Raw genomic sequence first — 27,297 nt, forward strand, 5'->3', positions numbered from 1 at the left:
ACCTTATTACTGAAGTCAGAGATAGCAGTCACTGTAATCAGCAACCCATAACTTCAAAAAGATTTCAAAACAGTTTTTAAAATATTGTTGCATTGATTCTATCCGTAAATCCATGAAACTTTTTCCTGTTCACTTATTTTCAGTTTCACTTCCCGATATGGAATTTCATTCTGATACAAGTATCAAGCAGAGGCATTACACTATTATTTTCCCACTTTTTAAAAGAATGATCTACATTATATATTTATAGCCTACCATGCTATCTAATGATGCTTAAGAATTCAGCCATGGGTTGATATGGCTGATAGCCATATCATACGCAAATTATTCTCACGCCTCAAACATCTAATTTGACAAGAGAATTTGTTAGCTCTAGCAATCATCAGAAAAATGACTTGAGATTCTTCTCCCCCATGAGCAAAAAAACTTGTCACTTCTTCAATAATTACACACATCAGGTTTGGTCATATGTATGTGTGTCTTTTAAAAGTAAATATAGAATATACTTTCATTGTAATTTTTTGGTATTCTTTGTGAGACAGGGTCTTGCTATATAACCCAGACTGACTTCAAACTCATAACCCTCCTGCCTCAGCCTCCTAAGTGCTGAGATTATAGGTGTGCCTCATTGCAATAAAAATTTTAAGTCCTTACCTAATCAAAGAGACTGCTCTAGCAGTGAAAACAGTACAAGAAGACACTTGATGGTATCAGCTTGGACCTAAAATTCTCATTTAATGACAAATTCACTATGAATTTACAGGAACTATAATAACTATAATATCCTCAAGATACCTCAATTGAAACAATCATACTAAATTAGAAGTTCAGTACATCTTCTCTGATGGCAATTAAAAAACAACTTTTAAAGTCGATAAGCAAGTAAAATATTGATTATGGGGGCTTAGGAAGGATGCCAAGGGATGGAGGAAGATGGGGGAAGAAGGACAGCTGCCTATTAACAATACATGCTGTATGCATTTATGGAATTGTTACACTGAATTCTATGAATATTACAGTTATGTTTTAATTTTAAAAACCTTATTTTAAAATTTTGATATTCAGACAAAAAAGTTTGAATATCAGCCTTTTATAACTCAATATTCCTGAAGAAATCTACTCTCTCCTTGGCTGAGTGAAGACTGAGAAGGACAGGACACCCTCCTGGAGAAGCACAAAGCAGCACATGCATTTCAAACTTTCCCCACACTCTGCAATACAATTTGGGTGAGAGACCTATGTACTTGTTTATAATGACTGGCCTAAATGCAAGGGGCGTCCATGCAAATCTAAGATATATTTGCACTGATGACTTTCAGATGAGAACCTTAAAACTAATAGATCCAACAGCCTTGAAAATATAGATATGCTTACAGATGGTATTTTAGATATTGTATCACTGTTTTAAGGGGCTTCCTAAAAATCTCCTTGCCTTACTTATTCTTTTTATTAATTAACAAGTAAAAGATTCATAACTAAAAGACATAGGTATGAGTCACAATGGCATTTACAATAAAGTATCATATTTTCTCTCAGTTTTTCTACTGTAGTTTCTTCATCTGCAAGATGGTAACTAAAATATTACAAATGAAATAGGATTTTTCTGAGAATGAAATGACAATATATAAAAGATATATAAAAGACTAATAAAAGAAGAGGAACAGTTCGATACCTTGGTCATTACAATCATGACTATTTCTATTATTACAATAAATAATATAAGACTTAGTAAAATGAGGGGTTTTCTTACTCTTATCACTCAGCCTTTGGTGGTGAGGAGCCCTTTCTTTACCAGTTAGCAGAAGATCCACACATCATATGTAGGAAGAAGTGTCAGATGCCAATGTCATAGATTTCCTGATTCTCCCCCACAGCTCAAATCTAGGTTCCAACTTTGGAATTTTACATAGGGAAAATTTGAATGCCAAATTTCGGGAAGAATTTTGCCATCTGAGGAAATTTCTTAGAAAGATATCATTATCTATCTTATGGATTATCTGAGGACACTGTTGGCTGAGTATCACAAGTGGTTAGAGAATTCCACTATAAAGCAGATTAAATAATCTGGATGCCTGTCTTCTACTGAAAATAATTAAAAATTGGATACATTTTTTTGAAAAAAACTAACATTTTCTTGAAAGTAAAAAGAACTAAGAAACCAGGAAAGCATTAACCACTTAACAGAGAGCAGAGATCGAGGGAACCAAAACCCCAGAGAGATGAGCTCAGTTTTGGCATGGGCCATTTGCTGACCCAGAAGGAGAGGAGGCTAAAGACCAAGTCCTGTGGGATCATGAGTGTGCTAAGAAAAGAATGCAAACCAGGCTGCCAGTTTATGCTGAAAACTCCATATGACTCAGCCATTTCTCTCAAGGATATATATCCAAAGGAACTGAAGTCAGACTACAGAAGAGATACCCATACTTATTGCAGCAGTATTCGCAATAGTCTAAGATATGAAATTGGCTAGGCATCCATCAACAGATGCGTGAAGAAAGTAAATATGGCATATGTACACAATGGAGTATTATTCAACCATAAAGAAGAATGAAATCCTGTTTCAAGAAAAATGGATGAAACTGGAAGACATCATGTTTAGCAAAATAAGCCAGGCACAAAAAGACAAGTATCAGTTTTCCTTTAACATGTGGAAAATAAAATTTTTTTAAAAGTTGATCTGGAAGTAGAATAGCGATTACTGGGGTTGGGAAGGGTGCCTGGGGTAGAGGGAGAGATGGTAGAAGAAGGGTAGTTGGATAAGATCAATGCACACTGTGCATATGCATGGAAATATCACACTGAATCCACAGCTAATGTGTTAATTAATAAAACCTTTTTTAAAAGAAAAAGAAAACTTCACAGCCTGAATCACGGGAACAAGGAAGAAGAGTCTTTCCATGCCCTAGCTGCCCACTTTAGTGTAACTTAGGCCTGCCCCAGAGACCCACCAACCTGAAACTAGGATTAACTGTGTCCCAAACTGCTAGCTTCCTCAGGCGCCTGACAAAAACAAATTGTTTCTGAAGGATTATTTCTACAGATAATTTTTCATTATAATGCTCAACACAAAACCAAAACTGATTGGTAACATGGAGATATGACACTAAGATTAAAAACACATACATTTAATCAACAAGCACAAAAAACCAAACCAATTCAAAGAATAGCTGAAGTACACTTGCAAAGTCAGAGAAATGGACATCATACTGGAATATGACCACATGAAACTAGAAACTACAAAAAAAGATGCGTGGAAAGATTTTATAAGAACCAAACAGAAACTTGAGAACTGAAAGATAAACTTTGGTACCCAAGGAATTTCTGATCTATTTCAGTGGTAAAAACTTAAATTTGTGCACTTTTTGCCTCCACAGGGAGAGGCGTGTGTCAGGGGGTGGCTGGTATCATAGGAAAGGGAGAAGCATCAACCTGAGTGGGAGACACGGTGCCCAGAATGAACATGTTGCTAGGTGTGTGTGATGGTGAGACGAGCCTTTGGATGGTGGATTCAGTAAAGGAGACTGTCCTCTTCCATGTGGTTGTCATCACCCAATCTGTCAGGGAGACTTGAATAGAACCAAAGACAGAGGAAGGAAGAATTTACCCCCTTTTTCCTGCCTCACAATTTAACTGAGACTTCCCACCTCATTGTGCCCAGTTCTTGGACTGGGATTTACACCACTCACTCTGGTTCTCAGGCCATTAGACCAGGGCTAAATTACGCCAGGAGCTTTCTGGGGTCAAAATCATGTGAGCCAATGCCCCATAATTAGTTAATAAATTAATGATACTTCTTTTTGGTTTTGTTTTCCAAAGAACACTGACAATACACTTAGGCTTTTTCTTCCTCACTTTCCTAGATTATATTAGTACTCACAAAGCATAAATGATTTGCCATAAAACTCAGCTTTACTTTGTGTGCAGGCCTGCTTTTATAATAACAGTTTACTCACTTCTATATGTATGATGTCCTAGTAGCAGCACCTCATTTTCTAATATCCCTGGAAATAGCTTACTTTTTCAAACTTCAAAAAACTAATGTTGTACACACGACTATCATCTGTAAGAGCCCTGTGAGGTGAACACAGCAGGTACCATTCACTCCCTGTTTTCCGAGAGGCAGACCACAAGTGCTCATGATCACAAACAGCCTCCTCAACACCAGCTCTTTGATTACGGATCCTGTTTTCTTCCCGTTACTACCATAATCTAGAATGATACCTTGCTACACTTTGGTAAACCTTCCAGTCATCCTATAACGCTATTTTTAAAAGGTCCTTGTACTGCAATAGGTAGTCATGCTAGCACGGCCATGTGGCTGACTGTCCCTAATGTGAGGTCAATCTTAGTTTCTGTGGATTTGGGCAGTGGCCCTCCCTTGCTAATCAGTGATAGGAGGAGGTGGGGATCATTTTACTCCAAGAATATGACTCATATTCTCAGAGCAAAAATGATGGAAATTTTCACGATGATTTTGTACTTGCTCTCTCCTAATAAAGACCCTAGCCTGGCTTTCTTTGTAGACCCCAATAACCAAACCCCCCACCCCCCAACCCTACCTCTCCCTTATAGAGATGATGCCTCCCTGTTCAAAGAAAAAAGACCTTCAACAAACTAAAGGCCCAAATATCTTCACAGGTGGAAAGCACCTTTTAAGAAATCTAGGCAAGCAGGAAATAATTCTATCATATTTATCATTATTTTTCTTTTTTTTTCCCAAAAAACATTACATCTTCTTCATTGTAACATCAACAAAAGCAAACAAAAAAAAAATAGAGAGAGAATTACCATATAAAAACATCAATATTTTAGAAATATCGCTGCTATTGGGATGCTAGCTTATCTGGTCATCATTCTTTTTTTATTTATTATTGTGCTGGATGGGGGTACATTGTGGCATGTACAAAAGTTCTTACAATGTATCAAATATATCATACTTGAATTCAGCCCTCCACCACTCTCTTTTCGTTCTGTTCTCTAACACCTTTTTTAAAGCCAGCACCACCGGAAGAAAGAAAGCTTTCTGGCAGCACAGGGCTGCATCAGCCTACACAAGTCCCTGCACCCCGGGTGTGGTGAGAATGAGCCCCATCTCCTGCATCTGGAGGCAGCCAAAACCCTCTTCGCCTGGCACCAAGGATTCATTACTTAGCTAGCCAGCTTGAGTTTTTATCCCCCCGCAACTTCCCATTTTACTGATATTGTTTGGGGTTCAGTGTGTTCACTTACATAGCTTGAAAAATATCTTTTGAGCTAGGTCTGTTGGTACGTGCCTGTAATCCCAGCCTTTGGGGGGTGGGGGCAAGAGAATCAAGAGTTTGAGGCCAGCCTGGGCTATATACTGAGACCCTGCTTATAAATCAACTAATTAATTAAATAATTAAAATACCTTTCTATGAGTGGTTCAAGTGGTAGAGTGCCTGCCTAGCAAACATGAGGCCCAGAGTTCAAATATCTTTCTATGAAATCACAGCAAGAAACTTTTCCATTAAACATGTTATGCCTATACATGTACACACACAGCTCTGTTTTTGTTTTTGATACAGACCAAGACCAAGCAGAACGAAAAAAACTGCAAATCTCACAGGATCTTCTTGATTTAAAAGAGCAATAAATTGGACGACTAAGTGACTGTATAACTGATGTTGGAGAAAATAAAGAAAAATGTGGCTTTGCATATTTCATCATATTAAGATGCCATATAGGTAATTACTGGACCTAAATATTTTGCTGAAGCTAACAAAATTTGCAAAAAAAAATGTGATACTACTACGCTTTAGAATATACAATGGAATTTGATTTATGCATATATATATATATATATATATATATATATATATATACATATTTTTTTTTCTTTCCAGGGTTTGAACTCAAGGCTTTGCACTTGCTAGTCAGGCAATCAGCTTGAGCCACACCTCCTGCTCTTTTTGCTCTGGTTATTTTGGAGACAGGGTCTCGCTTTTTGCCCAGGCTGGCCTTGACTGTGATCCTCCTGTTTCAGGCTTCCAGCCTCACAGGGATGACAGGCATGCACCACAATACCCAGCTTTATTCCATTGAGTTGGGGTCTCACGAACTTTTTTTGTCTGGGCTGACCTGGAACTGTGGTCCTCCTGATCTCAGCCTCCCAAATAGCTAGAGTTACATGCATGAGCCACCAGCTCTCAGCTTTAAAAACATTTTAAGTACAAAATTCATATTGAAGGAAGAACTCACTAGTCAATTCACACGATGATCTGGTGAGAGATGGACAGGAGTGCTCAGCATTTGGTAGAAAGGCAAGCTAGATTAGGTGATAGAGTGAAGGTCATTCAAAATACATTGCTACCTGAAAGGAATTGTGCTCTGACCACCCTGAGCCTCGTCCGTCTTCTTTCATTCTCTACCACTTGAGCTACACCCCCGACCTTTGTTTTCATTGTTTGTTTATGAGACAAATTCTCACTACTTCTGCCCAACCTGGCCTCCAACTTACCATCCTCCTGCCTCTACCTCCAGAGTAACTGGTATTATAGGCAGCACCTCCATGCCTTGCTTGGTGCATATTTTTATCTGGACAATGATTTCATGGGTACATCAAGTTTAACAGGTAAGACATATACTTTATATGTGTTATGCTTCAATGTAAAAGAGACACGGAGAGAGAGCCAGGGAGAGAGAGAGAAAATAGAGGGAATAAAACAAAGAAATCTGAGAAGATTCATAAAACCTGTTTCTAATCCATATAAACCTGAGTCTCATGTGTTGAATTCAGCAAAGAAATCTCTCCTCTGTTTTTGATAAGAAAGAATGATGGAGCCAAGTATGCTGGCTCATGCTGTAATCCCAATACTTAGGAGGTTGAGGCAGAAGGATTGTGAGTTCCAGGCCAGCCTAGGCTATGAGACCCTGTCTCAAAAAAATTCAAAAATGCAGGGGAGGGGGGGCAAGAGGAGGAGAAAGGGAGAATGCATATTTCCAATGGAGTTTGGAAAATTACATTCAATGACTAAAATTTGATTTTCTCAACTCTTCACTAAAACCTAACCAACCACAGGAGTCTGTTCAAACATTTCTAAGGGAAAATTTGCAGAATTAATTGCTTTGGAAATGCATACAAAAAACATGACCCTAAACTCAGAAATTCCTTTATCTTCTCTCCACCAAATCATGTGAATGGATGTAGCTATACAATCCTATAACTGCTAAGTGCTAACTACATTTTTCATTGTCCCATGAAAATTCGGTATTGTTACCGAAGTTTTGGTATGTTTTTCCAATTAAGTGCCTCTTTTCTGAAAACTTAACAGTTTGAAGACGTGAGTACTTTTATTATGCACCTCAATAAGCTCAAGAGTTTAACATTAATAACCAAACCCAAGGAGTTGTCATAGTTTTGCTTTGCTAGCGACAGCAGAAATACACAGAAATATATCGCCTCCCACTCCCAGAAAGAGCACATAAATCTAAATGACTTACTATGATGTGCTGATAAGGATCTATAAATGACATTTTGGTTTCAACTTCAGAAATTTTCACACTTCAAAGGTCTTCTCTGGCACTCTATCTTCTTTAAAACCTGCAAAATAAACAGTCGCCATTGTTAAGCTTCCTCTTGGATACAGTTCCAAGATCTAATTGATGACGAGTTTGTGCCTTAGGAAGGGCACAGATGGATGGAGCTCCGTAACTATGCAGAAAAATGGGCATGCACACATGACTTAGGGGAAAAGTAAATATATTTTGATAGTACTGTTTACTTTCCATGTTTATTTGTTCAAATTTTTCCCGCAATTATTAGGAAATCACAGGGGTTTTCTGTTTTCACTTGCCAAGTGTTTCAGGAGCCACACATTCAAATTACAGAAAATTTAAATTATCTTTGGACTTTTTGTAATTAAATAGTAGATATTGTTTGTTTCCCTCAATTGGTCAGCACTAGACACACTCACAATACGAAAGAAAGATTTTCCATGTTAGCTATTTATTAGGAATTTTTAAAACACATTCATGTTGAATTTGAACTTTACTAGTGGAATTTGACAGAAATATCTTTTTATTCTGAGGCATAAGTTCACACTGGAAGCAATTAAATAAAAATATTTCATGGAAAAGCACTGTATACTTTTTTCTTCTACAATTCATCCACATTATTTAAATTAAAGTAGAAACTATTCAATAAACATCTTTGCTACTGCATCATAAATTTGTAACTTTCAAATTTTACAATATGTACTTGCATTTCAGCATTCTATAAATCATATCTAATTTAGAACACCTTTTCAGATATCTTTGCTATATTTAATGTGTATATTCTAAAATGTCATTCAGAATGACTCAAATTTGTTAAAAGTTTTTAAACTAGCCTCATTTTACACATCACTTTTTAAAAATATATAAAGTTATTTCTACTCATTGGTATAGGCACAAACTGCAGAAGTAAATAAAGAATAAAGGAAATCATTGTTTTCATTTTGATATAGACCTTACCATCAATGAATATTCATATATTTAGAATATTCTCTCTTTCAGGGTTTTTTTTTTTTTTTCAAATGGGATCTCCTCATATGCTTTTAGTTCTTGGTTTTGAAAACTCATTTCAGGAGAAATGGCCCAAACAAAGTATGCACATATGAAGAAATGAATAAATTTAAAAAATTTAAAACCTCAAAAAAAAAGAAAACTTATCTCCTTCATATTTTTATGTGACAAATAAGAAGTAGTGTTATAAGAAAGGTAAAAATCACACACAGGACCTTATTTTAAAATTGTGGAAAATAAGAATCTTCCCTTAGGTCAGCAGAGTGGCTCAAGCCGTAAGAGCACCTGCCTAGCAAGCATGAGGCCCTGAGTTCAAACACCAGTACTGCTAGAGGAAAAATAAAAGAAAGAACCTTCCCTCTTCTCCTCTTCTTCATTTTACCTATCAATCATTTTTACTTTTTTATCAGAAAAAAAGTAAACAGGCTGGCAGAGTGGCTCAAGTGATATAGTACCTTGATTAGCAACCATGAGGTCTTGAGTTCAAACTCTAGTACTACCGAAAAAGAACAACAAAAAAACCCTATTTTTAACATAAAACATCTGTTTACTTTAATCATTTACTTCTTAAGCTCCCAAGGTATGAATATTTTTACCTGTCATTAGGCTGCATATGTACACAGCATTTTAAATCAATTTTTAACCAAGATAAGTCAAACCATTATTCTGATTTTATCTTAATAAATCACTACGATCTTTGTTTTGCATTTGCACATTTGCTAACTTAAAAATAGTAGAAAATTCTAATGGTAATATTAGCCAATCACCAATTACCTCTGCACTATAGTTTGAATGCTTTGCACCTCCAAAATTCATATTGCAGTTTAAGTGCTAATATTACTATATTAGGAGGTGAAGGCTGTTAAGAGGTGATGAGGCCGTGGGCCTTAACACCTTTACACATGGGCTCATGGAGGAAGAATCTCCTGGCTCTCCCACCTTCAGCCATGTGAGGATTCAGCCCTCTTCTACTCTGAAGGACACAGTGAGCAAGAAAATGACTTCTTCAAACACCAAACCCACTATCACGTGAACCTGAGACTTTTCAGTTCCCTAAACTGGGAGCAACAGTCAAGGGTATTCTGATACAATAGCACAAAACCGACAGAGATAGTCAGCGGCCACATTTCTGTCACTTTTTAGAATTGACTGTTATTGCCGTTAACTTCCAGGTTCTTTCCAGTGAAGCCCTCCAAGATCATATCATTTAAAACTGGCAGAGACCCTAATTTTCTTGCTTTATCACCGTGTAACACTGACTGTATCATTTTCCTTACATTTTTGTCTCTTTCCTCCTCCCCTTCATTAACATCAGGTCCATGAAGACAGATGTTTTTCTGTGTTTTATTCATTGTGAAATTTCTGGCTCTTGTGTAGGTACAGAAGGGTACTTAATACATACTTGTTAAATGAATGAAAGAATGAGTGAATTAATGAATGGGAGAATATATTTATATTAGTAAGATGAACTGTTTTCAAGCCTAGTTATTCAACATTTTAATCAAGCCAAAAAGAACCTCACTTAAAAGTTTTATCATCCTTATCTCTAACCATCTCTTCTACACTATCTGTATTAGTTCATTTCTTTGTTATAATGAAATTCTTGAAAACTTATAAAGAAAAGAGGTTTCTTTTGGCTTATGATTTTGCTCCAAGGCTGTAGGTCCGTATCTGCTAATGGTCTTCTTGTAGAGTCCCAAGACAGTACAAGACATCACACGGCAAGAGACAGACAGGGTGTGTGTGTGTGTGTGTGTGTGTGTGTGTATGTGTGTCATCTTCGGTTCTATCTCTTTTTATAAAGCCACCAGATTTCAATCATGAGGGCTCCATCCTATTGATCTTACCTAACCCTAATCACTTCCCAAAGACTCCACCCTTAAATATCACAGTCAAATTAAATTACCACCCTCTTATTACCTCACAATGGGGACTAAATTCCAACCTGAGTTTCAGAAGAGACAAACTCTATTCAAGCCTTAATGCCATTTCTGTCTGTTAACCAATACTGGCATTGGTTTCTCTTTTTTCCTCTTATTATTTTCCCCTAATTAACTATGTAATACTAACACAATAACATGACAATTCATTTACTACTGCATTAATCTTTGCCTTTGGATAGCCTCTAAGTAGTCTTGAAACTACTTTTTGGATCGAAGAAATGACAGCATTAAAAGATACAAGCAAAACTACATATAATTGGTCACTATATTTGTACTTGAATTTGTCATACTATCTACGTCAGGCAATGTGATCCTAACTACTTAGCACTCCCCATTGTCAGGTTTTCTGAGCTATTGTTATTGCATCTCATTTGGAATGATTAACAATGACCTGGCCTACCATTACAGCTGATGTTTCTCTGCTGATTTATTCAAGGTATGCCTACATCAGTTCCAAATCAGAACACACTAATACTCTAGAGCTGCTGGTGGAACTTCTATATGACACAATATAAAAGCTCCCTGCCTCATTCTCACCCTAACCATCCACATTTCCCCAATATCATCATCTCCCCCCAGAAGTGAAGTCATTTCTTAATATGAATCCTTCTTCCTAGTGTGTTATTACAAAGCTCTTGAACTAAAGAACCTTTAGATTGCTGTAAGAGTCATGACCTGAGAGGCACACTCTCCCTTTGAAAAACAACTGGATATGGGATCAGAAAGGCCCTAAATCAAAGGGCAGTTTTACACTCTGAGAGCCAGGTTATTTTCCCATAAATGTAAATGGTACTATACTTTAAATATTATTATTAAAACAAGGACCAGATTAAAGATATCTATCCCATCAAGTAAGTTCCTCTTCTCAGAAAATGATCACGTTTCATCAATAACATCATAGATTTACTTGAAACATAGACTATCTATATGATCACGTTTCATCAATAACATCATAGATTTACTTGAAACATAGACTATCTATTATAAAGATTTTTGTGACGGTGGAAAATAGGAAGAATTTAATGGAGTTTCATCCAACAAATACTTACAATATACTCTGTAGTACTCAAGGTGCTTGGGAGAAACTAGTGAACCCAACAGATGAGCATTATGACATTCTGTGCCCCTATCACCTCTATATTTGATAGCGTCACATAGACCAGCCATACAATCAAATGTTCTAAAGTCATTCAATTCACAAAAAGTAGCTTTGTGAATTGTTTTATAAACATTTGTTTACAAACATCTGTTCATTCATTCAACAAATACATCTTTGCTAACTGTGCAGTCTATACCAGGCACTAGGAATTCAATGGCAAGTAAGGCACAGCTCCTGCCTCTGGAAATACAATGAAAAATCAAGAGGTGATAATAAATGCAGCCTATTTTGATATCCAATGCTCATAGGTTGCCAAAAACAGTAACACTTTCAATGATTAAAATGTCTTCAGCTGGAATTTTGAAACCTCTATTGAAACAATTTTCCCTGAGTTCTTATTCTTGTAGTAGAAAATCAACATGGTCTACACACCACAGCTTTCATTCCTACCTACTGCAAACCAAAGCAGGAAAACCTTTTTCTATCATAAAACAATACAATATGCACAAATATACATACCCACAAACATAAATCAGATATAGAAGCAAGTTTAATGTGATACTTTTTAAGTACAATATTCCCTGATTTATATTTCATTTGTTTAAATGCCAGTAGCAGCATTTAACTGGTTTGAAATATGCTGGTCTGAAAGACTTCAAGATTGTATTTCTACTTCCTCATTCCATTTCTCTCACTTTTTTTTTTTTTTTTAATAGTGCTAGGCATTGAACTCAGGGCTCACACGTAATAGGCAAACTTTCTACCATGGAACTACATTTCCCATCCTTTCTCTTCTTTTCTTTCTATGTTACAACCTTGCTGGTTTTCTTTCCTTTTTTCAAATGTGTGGTGCTCTCTGTAACCAATCTTTTCTATCCATTCACTTATTTAGCAAACAGTTAAGTAATATATTTATTTGCTTTATGTCAGCCACTGTTCCAGGGTCTATGGAGGCAAAGTAATTGATTAGATAGCTTTAGGAAGAAATAATCCAAGAAATAAATGAAACTATTAGAGATAAGTATTTTTTGAAAGGGTGGAAACAAGCAAAAGGCAGAAGAAAAGAATAACATGAGGAAAGGCTCTGGAAAGGAGCTGGCTTTAGAGGGTGAAGAAGGAGTAGGTCTAGAATATAACACAGGCAGGCAGTTGGAGGAAGTGAGAAGACATGTGACTGGCCAATGGTGACCAAAAGCAAAAGTGGCTAATGATGACATTAGAAATGTAGGATCTTGTGGACATTTCCTGTTCACCTAGCTAAATCTGACCCATTCTTCAGAACTCAGCTCTAACACTGCTCCCTCAAAGAAGCTTCCTGTGACTTTTACAACATGTTTGGCCTGCCTCTCACCTGTTCCATTTGTCCTCTGGACTTCTTCAAGCCTTTCATTCCACTTACAAAATGTCTGCCTTTCCTGAGAGAACTAAAGATGCATAAATCCAGTAACCATATTTATCTTATTCATAAAGTTATCCTTAGGCACAGGGCCTAAAATATAGTGACTCAAGTACAGATGTGTTTGATGAATGAGTGATATTACTCATCGCTACGCCAGGTTTATGCATAAAGGAAACCGACAGAATAGTGCTAGCACTCTCTTTGGTCTTCCTCTTGTTTGTTCCTAACGAAGTTTAATATCAAAGGATACTAAATATCTAGCTCTACGTTAAAAAATAAAAAGCAGAACAAAGAAAATTCCAGAGGGCTGAGATGAGTACTCAAATGTTTAGAGGAAATCTGTTGCTGGGCCCCAACGTTTGCTGTCAACAGCTTTATTTCCTCTTTTCATTTCCAGCAACTCCATTCATAACCACTACCTTTACCACCTAACTGTTAGCCATAACTGTCCTGCAGCCAGACTTGGACACAGACTCCCCTGATACTAAAAGTAAAAGCAGGAAATATGTTTAAAATAGTTAATGGTCAAAGTATAATCTCTCCTCTCTCTCTCTCTCTCTCTCTGTCTCTCTCTCTCTCTCTCTCTCTCTCTCTTTCTCTTTCTCTGTCTCTCTGTAAAATTACCAGGTTAGGAGCTACAAGATAACTAGGTCCTAAACTAACACAACTCATGGCATTTAATCCTTTAGTCATACAGCAACTAACTTCTTTTGTTCTTTAATTCCATCTAGGGCTACCCCTTCTCCTGCCTTAGTGAAATTTCCATCCACTTTAGAACTTTTCTGTTAACTTTTGGAATAAAAAATTGAACTCATAAATTGAAATTGCAAGTTCTGCACAAATTGAAACCAGAATCTCTTACAAGGCAGGGAAAGGTGAAATCATTGACCTTTCCTCTCCTGTGCCAGGTCTAACCCTGGGTGACTCTGGCTTTTAGCCCCTCATGGTTAAAGAACAATAATTGGGAAAAAACAATGGGAATGAAAAAGTAATTACTTCACTAGTCTATTATAAACTGGTTTTGTGATCCCTGGGCCCGGCACAAGCTAAAGTTACTTCTTTCTCTCCTGGATGCATTTTGTGAATTCTTCTGAATACTCTAGTTTTGAGGTCTCTTCCCTATGTCTTCTGACTTGTGCAAAGCATCTCTGTTCTAGGTGGGGGCTTTTGTTTACTTCCACAGTCCCTGTGCATCTCATGGTCTATACCCAGTTTCCTTTTTCTGAGGTCCTTTCACTCCACTTGGCAAACCACTTGTAAGATTCCCTTCTCAGGCTTCTCTTTAGCCCACAGAAAACTCATAATATTCCTTTTCTTTCATGGACTTTGAGACTGCAATTATTCCCAAACTGAAACTCTCTATTGTGCCACCTGAGTCCCTTCCTACTTTTCAAGCTTGAATAAACACCAGCCTACTCCAAGGGACATAAATTAAACTTCTCAGAAGCTTTCTGAGCAGTTTTTTTATGTTTCCACGCTAGCTGGAAGGTTTGGAAATATAGTTCTCCCATTTGTACTATAGACATGCTTTCTCAAATGAACAAATAGTAAACAACAATAGAAAACCCTTCCAAAGTTCTCTTCTCATCTCTACTATTTCAATCTTCTAGTGCCTATGAAGTAGGTAAGTTTTAGATTAATATAATGTCTTTGTATGTCTATTTTTACACAAAGTATAGAAGGTGCTAAACAACCAAGTTTGGTATTTCATGTCTTAGGACCTTAGTTAAAGCTTTCACTTTCAGTTGAATACACAGGTGGACCAACTTCCAAAATGACAGAGTAAATAATTTGGAAAAAGGTCTCTCCAAAAAAGTGTTAAAAAAACAGGATTGAATTATCACAAGCAACCACTTAACAACTCTGAAAACTGATCAAATGGCATACAACAAGTGAAAAGCACTTATTTTGCTTAAATATACTAAGTCTTGAGAGCACTGGGAGTCTGTGGCATTTAGGAAGGGGCTGCCCCTACCTGCTCAGTCCTACAGCATGAAGTTCTAACTGGGAGGTACAGCAGGCCTGAGGATGTGTCACTCTGCTGCCTTGCTTGTCAGGGTTGAGTATAACAGTGCTTGGAGCTGAGCATGGAAAATTCCATGCCCAGGGAGTTGTCAGAGACGACAGAGATCACAGAAGCAAACAATCAAGGAAGTGGAATGCTAGCATGGGATCCTACCGGTTGAGGCAAGCAACAAAACAGAGGAGCAGCCAGAAATTTACAGGGGATATCTGCAGAAAGAGGAGAGTAAAGACAGCCTTCTGTGAGGTCGTGGGTTCAATCCCAGCACCACACTAGAAAGACACAGAGAGAGAGAGAGAGAGAGAGAGAGAGCACCTTGCTAAAGCCCAGCTTGTTCCTGGTAGTCTGAAAGGCTATGGATACATATAAGGCTGCTGAATGTAAGGTGTCATGAAGGCTGGAAGTGAAAGCCAGAAGGTCTTGTGAACTCTCTGAACTTTGAAAGCACTCTTCAAGCCACGTGCGGATCAAGTGGCAGAGTGGAAGACACGCTCACTTAAGGCGTTTGAGTAAACCTCAGCCAATCACTGTCTGACAGCAAAGTTATACTGATCCAGGCGTAACCCTTAGGAAAACAATTCTAAAATATAAATAACAATAAAAACAAAACAGACCAAAAAACACACAAAAAAAAAACCTGAGCATATATCAGAAGCTGAACACTATAGAAGACTCCTGAGAATAAATTGAGGAAAGTTACTAAAACAAACAGCAACAATAATTTCCCCAGAGGAAAGATCAAAAACCAAAGATACCATAATACACAGCTTATAACCTAATATATAACCTAAAATTTCCAATTTCCGAACAACAACAAACACAGGACAAACCAAACACAGGAAAGTTGCATAAAGAAAGGAGGCAAAAAACAACAAATAAAGGCTAAAATTTCCCCAACTTTAATTAAATATATCAATTATTCCAAGTGGGAAAAATACAAAAAGATCTATATCTAGATGCATGATAGCCAACCTGTTGAGAGAGACGAGACCCAAGTTTTGAAACAACAAGAGAAAAATGGCTGTTTACATACAAAATACTCAAAATGAAATTAACAAACAACTTATCAGAGCCAGAAGGTAATGGGAAGGCATATTCAAAGTACTGAATGAAGAAAATTGTAGCTGGGCACTGGTGGCTCCTAGCTACTCAGGAGGCAGAGATCAGTAGGAACACAGTTCAAAATCAGCCTGGGCAAACAGTTCTCGACATCCTATCTCAAAAAAACCCATCACAAAAAAGGGGCTAGCAGAGTGGATCAAGGTGCAGGCCCTGGGTTCAAACGCCAGCACTGAAAAGGTATATAGGAATTCTCTGTAATACTTTTGCAATTTCTTAGCTTACATTAGTTACAAATTTAAAAGTTTACTTGAGAAAACTTGGCTGGTCATGGTGGCACATGGCTGTAATTTCAGTACTCAGGAGACTGAAGAAAGAGACTTGAGTTTGAGACCAGACTAGACTACATAGCGAGACCATGTCTCAAAAAATAATAATAATTAATTAAAGTAAAACAAAAATAAAAACTAAAAGAATCCAGTACAAACAGATAGATTTAATTTATCTGTTCAATTTTCAATTACAAATTTATGTTCGAAGAAAATAGCAAAGCAGTCCTATGGGGAAATTGTTGACATAAAGTCACTTTCATCAGGACAAAATCACTGGTTATTATTGTCTTGACTGCAATTTCACTTCCAGTTAGGAAAAGGCATCCACTCATTCTCTTTTTCCCCTTCTATAATTGTTAGCAGTAGCAGGAGATATTTTAGGTTTCTGTGGAATTAAGTCATTTCTATCCAACCATGTACGTTAAACACTAGGCAAATGTTTTTATCCCCACAATTAGCTCAGTCCTGGAAGTGTTACTGCAACTAAATTGCCCAACCATTATAATGAATGGTCATAAAAGAGCAGGGTTTTTTTGTTTGTTTGTTTCTTACAATTAAACTGAATACCCAGTGTTGGTGAGTGTGCATAGACTTTCACATCTGAAATAAGAGATGTTTGATTTGATTTTTCTTTCTTTTTTTTTTCCTGTCCTGTAACTAGAACCTTCCTGAACACTAATGAGAGGAGAATTTGGATGCACTTCCCAACACACACTTGCCTATGCAAAGTTGGCTTTCAGTGAATGCTTAATAAATAGTGTGTGATCTGACCAAAGAAAGCCCTTTTAGACATGCTGTCAGAGCAAGATGGGCTTCTCATAAAAAGTGAATAAGACCCCAAACCCCAGACTACAGTGTTCTGTCACCTCTCTCTCTCTCTTTGCATTGATATGACACAATGAAGGGGCTACTATTGGAGCTTCTGGAGAGAAAAGGAGAAAAAAGGATCCTGTCCTCACTCAGTCTATTCCATGGGTAGAGCAGGAAGGTAGTAAGAGGTTCCCACACCTTCTCAACCTCAGCCATACTGAGTTCAAGAATGTGTCCTGTGTCTATCAGTGAGAACTGGTCCTCAGTTTCCTCATCTGTTAAAAGGGGAAATGGCACCTACAGCTCCTAGCACTGGGAGACAAAATGAGAAAATGTTTGTGAATTCCAACCACAGTACCCAGGATAAGTCATAAGTCAATAAAATAATAATTTCTTATGTCGTTGTTCATGAAACCAATGCTTTTCCCAACACTGACTCAACCTGTGAGGCTCATTTGGCTCTACAGAGATTTCTAAGAAGTTTCAAGAAGGCAAGCTGGCTGAGCACTTTTTATAAAGACCATGTATTTTTCATACTCAACAATGAGGTGAGGGTATTGCCTCTTGGCACCCTCCTCCCCACTCTGGAGCCTCTACTTACTGGAGTTTTGAACTCAGGGCCTCACACTTGTTAGGCAAGCGCTCTACCACTTGAGTCACTCCATCAGCTCAGAAGCTGTTGATTTGAATACTGCTTTTTCAAATTTATGGGTCCCAGATACTTTTCTCAAGTGACTTCTATACACCAACACATTTATTTTTCATAACAAGATAGTAATTCTTATTGACATTTTTTGAGATTAAAATAAACAAATTTAGAAGGTTACATTATCTCCACTAAGGCAGACTCCCACACCAAGAAAACAACTCTCTTTGAACGAGTAAGAAACTTTTCCCACGTCACCTGGCTAACAAGGGTTGAGGTGGCCCCAGAATTGTGACCTCCTGCCTCATATGAATTCTTTCTTTCTATATCACTTTGCAACTCTATAAAAGCTATTGCTTAATAACTTTGTTGAATAATTAGAAAGCCTTCATAGGGAAGTGACATGATGGAATTGCCACTTTGTACTACAATAGAATACCACAGATTGGGTGGCTTAAACAGCAGAAATTCATTTTCTTACAGTTCTGGAGGTTGGAAGTCCAAAGTGAAAATGTGGCAGGTTTGGATTCTTCTGAGTCTCTCTTCTTGGCTCGCAGATGGCAGCCTTTCACTGTGTCCTCACAAGCTCTTTCACTTGTACACATAACCCTCTGCAGACTTCTGAGTGTTCAAATTTTCTTTTCTTACAAGGACATAAGTCTGATTTAGATTAGGGTTTATCCTCTTGGTCTCACTTTAAATTAATCACCTCTTTAAATGCCCTATCTCCAAACACAGTCACCTTCTGAGATTCTGAGGTACTAGGGTTTAGAGTCTCCATATATTAATTTGGAAAGGACATAATTCAACCAGTAACATACTTCAATAATATAACATAGCAGGTCAACAACAAAGTGTACAACTGCTAATGAAGAGAGGTGACGCGGAGGAGGGAGGAACACAGCCAGCCTGAGGGCCAGATATGATATGATCTAAGGCAGGAATATGCACGAGATGCACAGTACCTACTAGATGGGGTGGCCACCCTAATCGGGCTTTTTGAAAAACTCTTTCTCTCTCTCTCTCTCTCTCTCTCTCTCTCTCTCTCTCTCTCTCTCTCACACACACACACACACACACACACACACACATACACACACACACACAAGCATTCTGTATAAATGAAACACATAGTGCAGTCTCTCATACAGCTTGTCAACAGACTGGCCAGCCCAGTTCCACCATGTATTACAAAGAAAACAAGCATGTCTCCCAAACTCCCCAGTCAGTCTGTCTTCTGGTTTTCTCACCTTGATCATTTTGGTTTGCTGCTTTTTCCATTGTTTCACCTCTTGATAGCTAAAAGCAACTGGCCACTCTGGCTGTATTTTAAGATTATGAAACTTTGAAGTTGGAGGAAATATTCCTTATAACCACCCAGAAAGTATATCATTGTGGAAAATTATAAACTGAGGCTTAAAGAATGCACAGCCCAACCTGGTTTACTCAGTTAGGGAAACAGCCAAATACATCTCTTCACCTCCAACCAGGCACTCTTTATGCCTTACCTGTACATTAAAGATCAAAAGGGAAGAATCAAAAGAAAAAGTACCTAAATTCATTTGTTTGCCAAACTCTTTAAGGTGGTCTACAGTAGGCTCAGAATATGAATTTGAGGGTAATGAATAAATTAATTTCTCCATGGGATTTGGTCAAATAAAGCTTTAAAAAGACTCACTTTTATCTTTTATACTCTTCTATGTTTAAAACATAGTTGTTTACTTACAAATATATGATAGATTGATTTAAAAGCTTTTTTCCCACACAGAGTATTTTCAGAAAAATGAAGAATATAAAGATGTTCTGCCTTTTACTTAAAAGAAACTGTCAACACTTTGTAAACATATCTACCAACGTGGCATAAAATACTAAGGAGCGGAATGTGTTTTGAGAACCACTTTTCTTCTCTGGCTTTCTCTCTGCCAACTGGAAGTTTTGCAAATGTGCTCCTCTAGGGAGTGTTTGTTTTGTTGAGGGTTCCACTCCCTCTCTAATTGCTGCCTTTTTTCATGATTTACTCAAGATTGCCACAGCAGGGAAAGTCCTATCTTTTCTCTAGGATAAACAGTACAGGGAAAACCTCCAGCGAAGCCATCGTTCTGGCTTAAATGTTTCCTGAAAGCCATTTTATTTCTGGATGAAGTTATCAGCGTTCTGGGTTTGCTTTGCCTTTCAACTAGCACAGTAACTATTTCAGGCAGTTGGTGAAGTTGAACTTGTGTTAAAAATATGGATGTTGTGGCATAACTCAAGTGGTAGAGCACCTGCCTAGCAAGGGTGAGGCCCCGAGTTCAAACCCCAGTGCCGCCAATATATATATGGATGTTGACTATGATCTTTAAGTGGAACAAATTGATAGAAAAATATAACAGTTGTGGAAGCTCAGAGGGTGCGCCCACCACTCTCAAGGGTCATTATGACATTAAACTATTAAACACGAGAACAGCTTTCTATAGACCCTGGATTGTGCAACAATCAGAAGATTTAGAAATGTGCTTGCAGATACCGTGAACGGCAATTCACTTTTGAAACAAAGAAGAAAGCCAGTTTTTTTGCAGGATTAAGGGTTTCGTAAACACAAAGTATGTATTTGAGGGGAGTATTCTCAAGGATTTGTGTGTGTGTGTTGGTACTGGGATTTGAATTTAGAGCCTCGCACTTGCTAGACAGGTATTCTACCACTTAAGTCCTTTTTTGCCTTAGTTATTTTTCAGGTAGGGTCTCACGTGTTTTTGGTTGGGGCCAGCTTCAGACCACCAACTTCCCTCCCTCAGAGCTGGATCACAGGCATGGGCCACCACACCTGGCTTATTGGTTGAGATGGGATCTTGCTAACTTTTTTGCCTGGGGCTGGTCTCAACCCATGATCCTCCCAATCTACACCTCCCAATTAGCTGGGATTATAGGCATGTGACACCTTGCCTGGCTCATTATCAAGGATTCTTAATCTTTCATATACCCTTTCAGCAGTCTAGTGAAGCTTATGTGTGACCTCCTTAGTACAGCATGACAGTTTAAATTTCATGAAATAAAATATCAGGTTAAAGAAAAAACCAATTATGAAATGCATGGAGTCAGGGCAGTCTGTGCTGTTAAATAATATTCATGTAGGCTTTGGATTCTTTCTAAAACATTCGTCCCCTCTGCTTTCATGCAGTAAGCCAACACAGTTCTAAAATTTAGAACTTTTGAAGACAGAATAGCTGACGGCACTAAAAAGTGTAAAATAATGGAAAATAAGTTATTTCTGTTCAATCTACCTCTGCTAACACTATCATAAACATATACCACACTTTGAATACTTAGGTCTTACATAGAATAAAGACAGATGGAACTAAAAGGACTGTCATTTGCTCCAAAATGTCAAATTAATATTTCCTTAATCTTTGATTTACAAGCTGAAAAAAATGTACTAAGGACATTAATAAGGAGAGATAGATCAAGGAAAAAGAGTCATGGGAAAAAAATGGCAGCCAGAAATTCAGAAATCAACATTGCATTTGTGAATAACTTGATTAAGAACACAGGCACTACTTTCTTCCCTTTAAGCTTCACACCTCCCCATTAACCTGCAACATATAGTCTTAAAAAAGCAGCTCTCTCCCTCTGACCTTGCTCACTTGTCAAATGATCACCACTCTCTATGATCCAACCAAGGATATTTTAAAGAAAGACACTATTCCTGGCAGATGGGGGAGGAGGGGAGAGACAGGAAGAGAGCAATTTGGTAAAATGACTTCTTAGAGCACAAAAGTGTTTATAAAGAAGGGAAAAAATATTTTAAGGTATGACACCTGTCTTGAAGGCATCATCTGCGGAACCCATCATTTGTTTAAAGGCACACTCAGACATCTCTGTCTGTTATAATGACCCAAATTCAATAAACAGACCAGATTGACATTTCTAGGCCCATGCATCCAAAATAAGGGGAAGCCCTCATCCTAAGGGAAATTTGAGCCAAATACCCAACCCACTTTTTCACCAAAAACACTCCTAATGTTAAGAGTATTCACTGCACCTGTTATCAGATGTGTTCAATTGCATTTCTGGGTATGTACCATCTATCTTTCCTTACTATTGCTTTACTAAAAAACTCTCTTAGTCTCTTCCTCACTGTGTCCTGAAATTCTTTCTTGTGGCATCACAAACTCAGTACCCAAGGCCAGATAGAGGCCTTTTCCATTTTGGAGAACTCCCCAAAGACTCACCCATTCCGTTAACAGTTTCAGTTGAGCTCTGCTGATGGGTTTTTTGAAAATACAAAATTAACAAAATGATACTGTTACTCTCTCCTTCATTTACAGAGGAGGAATTAGACAGAAGGAAGTTAGATACCTGGAGCTAACCCATCGCCTAACAAATATGCACAGATCCATGAACTGAGCAAGCAATGGCTTTCCATCTCATGACATGTCTCGTGGAGTAGGGGAAGGAAGAGAAGGAAACAGCTCCTGAGAACTGGCCAGAGCAGCCCGGTGCAGGCAAAGCCAGAAGCAAACCCAAGTGCATCTGAGCACAAAGAGCACAATTCTCTCCTGTCCCCACAATGGGCAGCCTGAGCCCTTCAGATTCCCTCCTGTCCCCACAATGGGCAGCCTGAGCCCTTCAGATTCCCTGCTCCCTTCCATCATGGTGGAATCTGACCGTCATCAGTTAGTGCAAAACCAAGCACTTTATCTTAACAGGGTTTATGAAAAATTATTAATAGGCTTAAGAAAAATAGGATTTTTTTGCTTTGAAGAACTGTGCAAGTCAGTATTTCAATAGTATTATTTTAGTCTTGAAACAATCTCTCCTTGATCGTAGTAACCAGCTGTTCTCTAAAACTTTAATGATTGAAAAAAACAAGAGAAAAGAAAGTGACATTTAGATACAGCATGAAGGGTTTATGTCAGGTTAATTGTTATTATTATTACTGGCTGCTTTAGACATCCTTACATTATTTTTTTTTTTTTTTTTGGTTTTGCAGTGATGAGGATTGAACCCAGGGTCTCATACACCCTAGGCAAGTGCTCTACCACTGAGCAGCACTCTAGCCCTATACTATAACAGCTCAAATTCCGTAAAGTCTTATCTTGAGGGAGCAGTAATTAGCCCTCTGCAACTGGAGAAGTAGACAAAAGGCTCAGGGGTTATGTATAAGAAGATCCAAGAACTTGGTTAGCGATCCAGCAAGGCAGGTGAGGCAAACTGTTAAACATTCAGAACTTGAAATGACAATAGCAATAATTCTACCGAGTAGAATGCAAAGAAAACAGATTCCAGAATGATGGCTTCTGGAACAGCTAAAGCCATTGAGATTCGCTGAAGTGTGGAAGCACTCCTAGCAATTGAGAGGTAATGAATCCAGCAAGAGTTTCAAAAGAACAAAGGCTCCATTCCTGCCTAGCGGAGCTGCAAGTCAAGCCAAGCCATGATTACTCCCTTCGGTCACCTACTACGTTAGTGAAAGCAATCTGCAGTCTAAAAGCTCCCGATTTCTCCACATTCTTATGTAGGTGGTTTTTTCTTTTTTTTTCTTTTTTTTTTTTTGGTTTATTTTCAGGATTCCCAATATTTTTTTCTTTCTTTCCTTCTTTAAAAACCCCATTCTACAGGATGCTGACTAATTCTAATTTTGCAATGTACATATTAAATAGACTTCTTTTAACGATAAAATCATAGATCTCCCAATTGTAATTTCTTCAGAATCAAGAATACTTGGCTAATACAAGAACTTAAAAAACTTACCATTTTAAAAGAACTCATTCGTCTCTCATAACATTTAAACATGGCTAGAAAGCAAAGCAGAACCTAGCAGGCCGGTTTTATTTTTACTTTTTTTTTTATTTTGTGATACTGGGGCTTGAATTCAGGGCCTTCACGTTGAGCCACTCCACCAGTGCTTTTTTGTGATGGGTTTTTTGAGATAGGGTCTCGCAAACTATTTGTCCAGGCTGGCTTCGAACCTCAATACTCCTGATCTCTGCCTCCTGAATAGCTAGGATTACAGCTGTGAGCCACCGGCGCCCAGATAAACTGGTTTTATCTAGGTTCACAGTCTCAAAATATAAAGAGACTGTCAACATTACACAGCATCTAAGTTCTCTAGTGAATTTGCACTACCCACAGGAAGTGACTCTGTTCCCTCTCTCCCAGCAGGCTCTCACCCCACCCCACTCTTAGCATGTGACCTCATCTTTCTTCATGGGAATGATACTGAGAGCACAGAGGGAAGTTTCTAATCTTCCCACCACCAAATCTGCAAACTCTCCTACAAGTTCACTTAGGTTCTCTTTCTTCCTATCTCAAAAGGGGCGGCATTCCTTCTCCTAGTACAGACCTGGTCCCATAGGAGGCTTTCTGTAGGAAAATCCTCTCCTCCTCAATAACCTTACATTGAGGGCTATGACTTTCTTCCCTGAATCATCACTTTAGCTTCAATCAAATTATCTGGCTGGCAAACCTGTTACAGTCTCCACCCAGTCCATGTTCCTTTTCCTTGCTATGTCCACTCTTGTTTCACTGACAGACTTCTCTACAGGATCATTGACTCACCCTGTACCATGTCTTCACCATCCTCACGTCCCACTCACTACCATCCCACCTCTATTTCTTCTCATGTCTGCCCCACCACTAACTGAACCTGCTCTGATCAAGATTGTGAATAACCTCCACCTGTTCACACATAGCAGTCACTTCTATACTGTCATCTTACTCTGCCTCTTGATTCCTCTAGAACACTTGCCTTCCTTCCTTTCATTAATCCCACCCTGAACTCCTAGTTTTCCAGCTGATTGCTTGGTTGCTTCTTTGAAGCTCCTTTTACAAAAAGCTATTCTCTACAGGGGGCCCATCTAGAACCATGCTATTCTTGCTCCATTCACTTCCTATGCATGGCTTCCCACTCCACACATCAGTGCCTACATGTACCTCTCAGGAAGCCCTTGTCATCACTGCCCCTGTGATAATCTCTACTTTTGGAGTCCACTTGCTTAGTATTTGTTTGTTTGTTTGTTTACGTTTTGTCTCTCTCCTCCAAGAGGGAATGAATTTTATCTGCTTTATTCACTCAAGTATGTCTGAATGTAGCACAGTGCCTATCTGGTGGTCAGTATTAATTAAAATTTACTCAACTGGTGAAGGAATAAATGCACACGGCCTAGTGAGCAACAACTTCTGACCAAATGGATAAAGTTCTTAAATGAAAAATTAGAGTACAAACTACCCAAATTGCTTCATACAATACCTGTTGTCTTTCTCTATATTAAAAACATACATTTTCCTATTACTTTTCTAAGCATGCACTATATATTTATTAATAAAATGGAATATATAAATTATTTTTCTCATGAAAAATTGTAATTTATAAGAGCATTCTTTTCATTGTGAAAATGAAAAGTGCAGAAATTCTTACTATGTCTTTAAATTATACTTTTGAGTGACAAATTGGCTTGGTTGATTAGTACCTTCAATACTAATATATGTTTGCTATATTCCTTATCAATACATATTAATGTGTAATGTTAATTTAATTCATATTAATCATTAATGTGTATTAATATATAAGGTGTTATGTATTAAATAATGCATAATTTAAATGGGTTGATTCATAGTTATTAATATGCATGAATATCAGTGATATTTATATATTAGCTAATTAATATTAATATTTTACTAATGTATATTGTTACCTTATGTTAATAAGGTATGTGTTATGTTATAATACAGAAATGCTATGTTTTCTCTTAGAGATCAAAGTTCACAATCTCAACCAATTGTTTTTTTTTGAGCCACTCCACCAGCCATGTTTTTACAATGTGTTTTTTCAAGATAGGGTCTCGCAAACATTTGCCCACACTGGCTTAGAACCTTGATCCTCCTAATCTCTGCCTCCCGAGTAGCTAGGATTACAAGAGTGAGCCACCAGCACCTGGCAATCTCAGCCAATTTTAAATTCATCTGCTTCTTCTTTATAACAGCTGAATGAAAAGGAAATTGATACCTATTCGAGGTCTGTGGTAAACACATTAAGTGACTGGCTGAATATTAAGGAATCATAATTATACACATAGGAGTCTATACAGAACGATCCCACAACTACAAGAATATGTAGGCACTTTTCCTCAGATTGTTTTTCTACAAATTCTGACATAATTACTGTAAATTACTTTTTTCAATACTTTCATAATATTATATTAAATACAGATAAAAACAAGATACCATTTTTTCTGCTCCTAGATGGTCCCAGGCAAGCAACAAATCTTTCTAGAATTATAGATTCAAGAATTCAGAAAGATGCTGGGCAAGGTGGCTCATACCTGTAACCCTAGCTACTTTTGGAGGTAGAGATCAGGAGGATCACAGTTCAAGGCCAGTCCAAGCAAAAAAACTTCTCGAGGCCCCCATCTCAACGATGGATAGGTGTGATGAACATCCTTGTCATCCTAGCTACATTGGGAAGCACAAATAGGAGGATCATGGTTCAAGCTAGCCTGGGAATAAAGCGAGACTCTATCTCAAAAATAACCAACACACACACACACACACACACACACACACAAATAAATAACCAACACACAAAAGGACTGGGATGCTCAGGTGGTAGAGGACCTGCCTAGCAAGCTCATGGCCCTGAGTTCAACACAAGTACTGCCAAAGGGGTTGAGGGGGAGAACTCAGCAAGAAAACCTCTTTCTAGTTTGGTGCTTACTTTCTGCACTCCACTTGCTTATCTTGTCAATGCTGTGGGTGTGAAAGTATGGGGCAAATAGGAAGTGTGCATGTACTGACTGAAATTCAGAAACCACTTACTGACCTAATACTTGTAGTGGCAGAGTTGCATCCAGCAGCCAAACCTGAACTTTCTGTGTCATTTACTAGAAGTTAAATGTAAGTGTACTAGACCATGCTGATAGCTCCTTTTACCCTAAGGACCATCTTCTTTACCATAACCTACTAGATTATTTGGAAAAGTGAAATAGTGATGATTTTTTTCCCCTACAAATTATAAATCCAGGGTCAGAGCAGCCATTTTAATACAAATGGTTTATGCTAACTGCCCAGCATAAGCAGAGCTAGATTATAGCTCTACAGATTAAACTTAGAATACTGTAAGAAAATTCTCTGTGACCAACCTGCAACCAAAACCTTCGGTAAAGTAAGTACTTCTTACAGAACTTATAAAAGCACTCTTTGATGTGTCTGTATTGTATTTTTGATAAATATCATATATTTTACTTTCTTCAAAGCAGCATGCATCTGTAGAAGATACTCTGTAGTTCCAAAAAACAAAATTACAAATCATAAACTTTTTTCAATTATTCTTAACTGTTAGTGCAACTTCCTCTACTATGTCAATCAGTAACCAAGCTATAAACACAGAACAAGTGAGTTATTTTGGAATGCGCTTTGAGATGGTACTTTCTGGACCTTCCTTTCTAGTTTCTATTACCCTAATAGGAGAAGGCTGGCACATCAAAAC

At 37.8% G+C, this 27,297-nt stretch overlaps 1 protein-coding gene across 1 annotated transcript in view; it reads right to left on the reverse strand.

Annotated features, from left to right (window-relative positions):
• The window catches only part of Pla2g4a (phospholipase A2 group IVA), a 141,052-nt gene that overhangs the window by 108,188 nt on the left and 5,567 nt on the right, over positions 1-27,297 (reverse strand). The window contains exon 2 of the mRNA XM_074047234.1: positions 7,462-7,561. Coding sequence (XP_073903335.1) covers positions 7,462-7,494 — 33 coding nt within the window. The 5' untranslated portion in view covers positions 7,495-7,561. The remainder of the gene's footprint in view (positions 1-7,461; positions 7,562-27,297) is intronic.

This window comes from Castor canadensis, chromosome 11 (genome assembly GCF_047511655.1).
Source record: "Castor canadensis chromosome 11, mCasCan1.hap1v2, whole genome shotgun sequence".
NCBI lineage: Eukaryota > Metazoa > Chordata > Mammalia > Rodentia > Castoridae > Castor > Castor canadensis.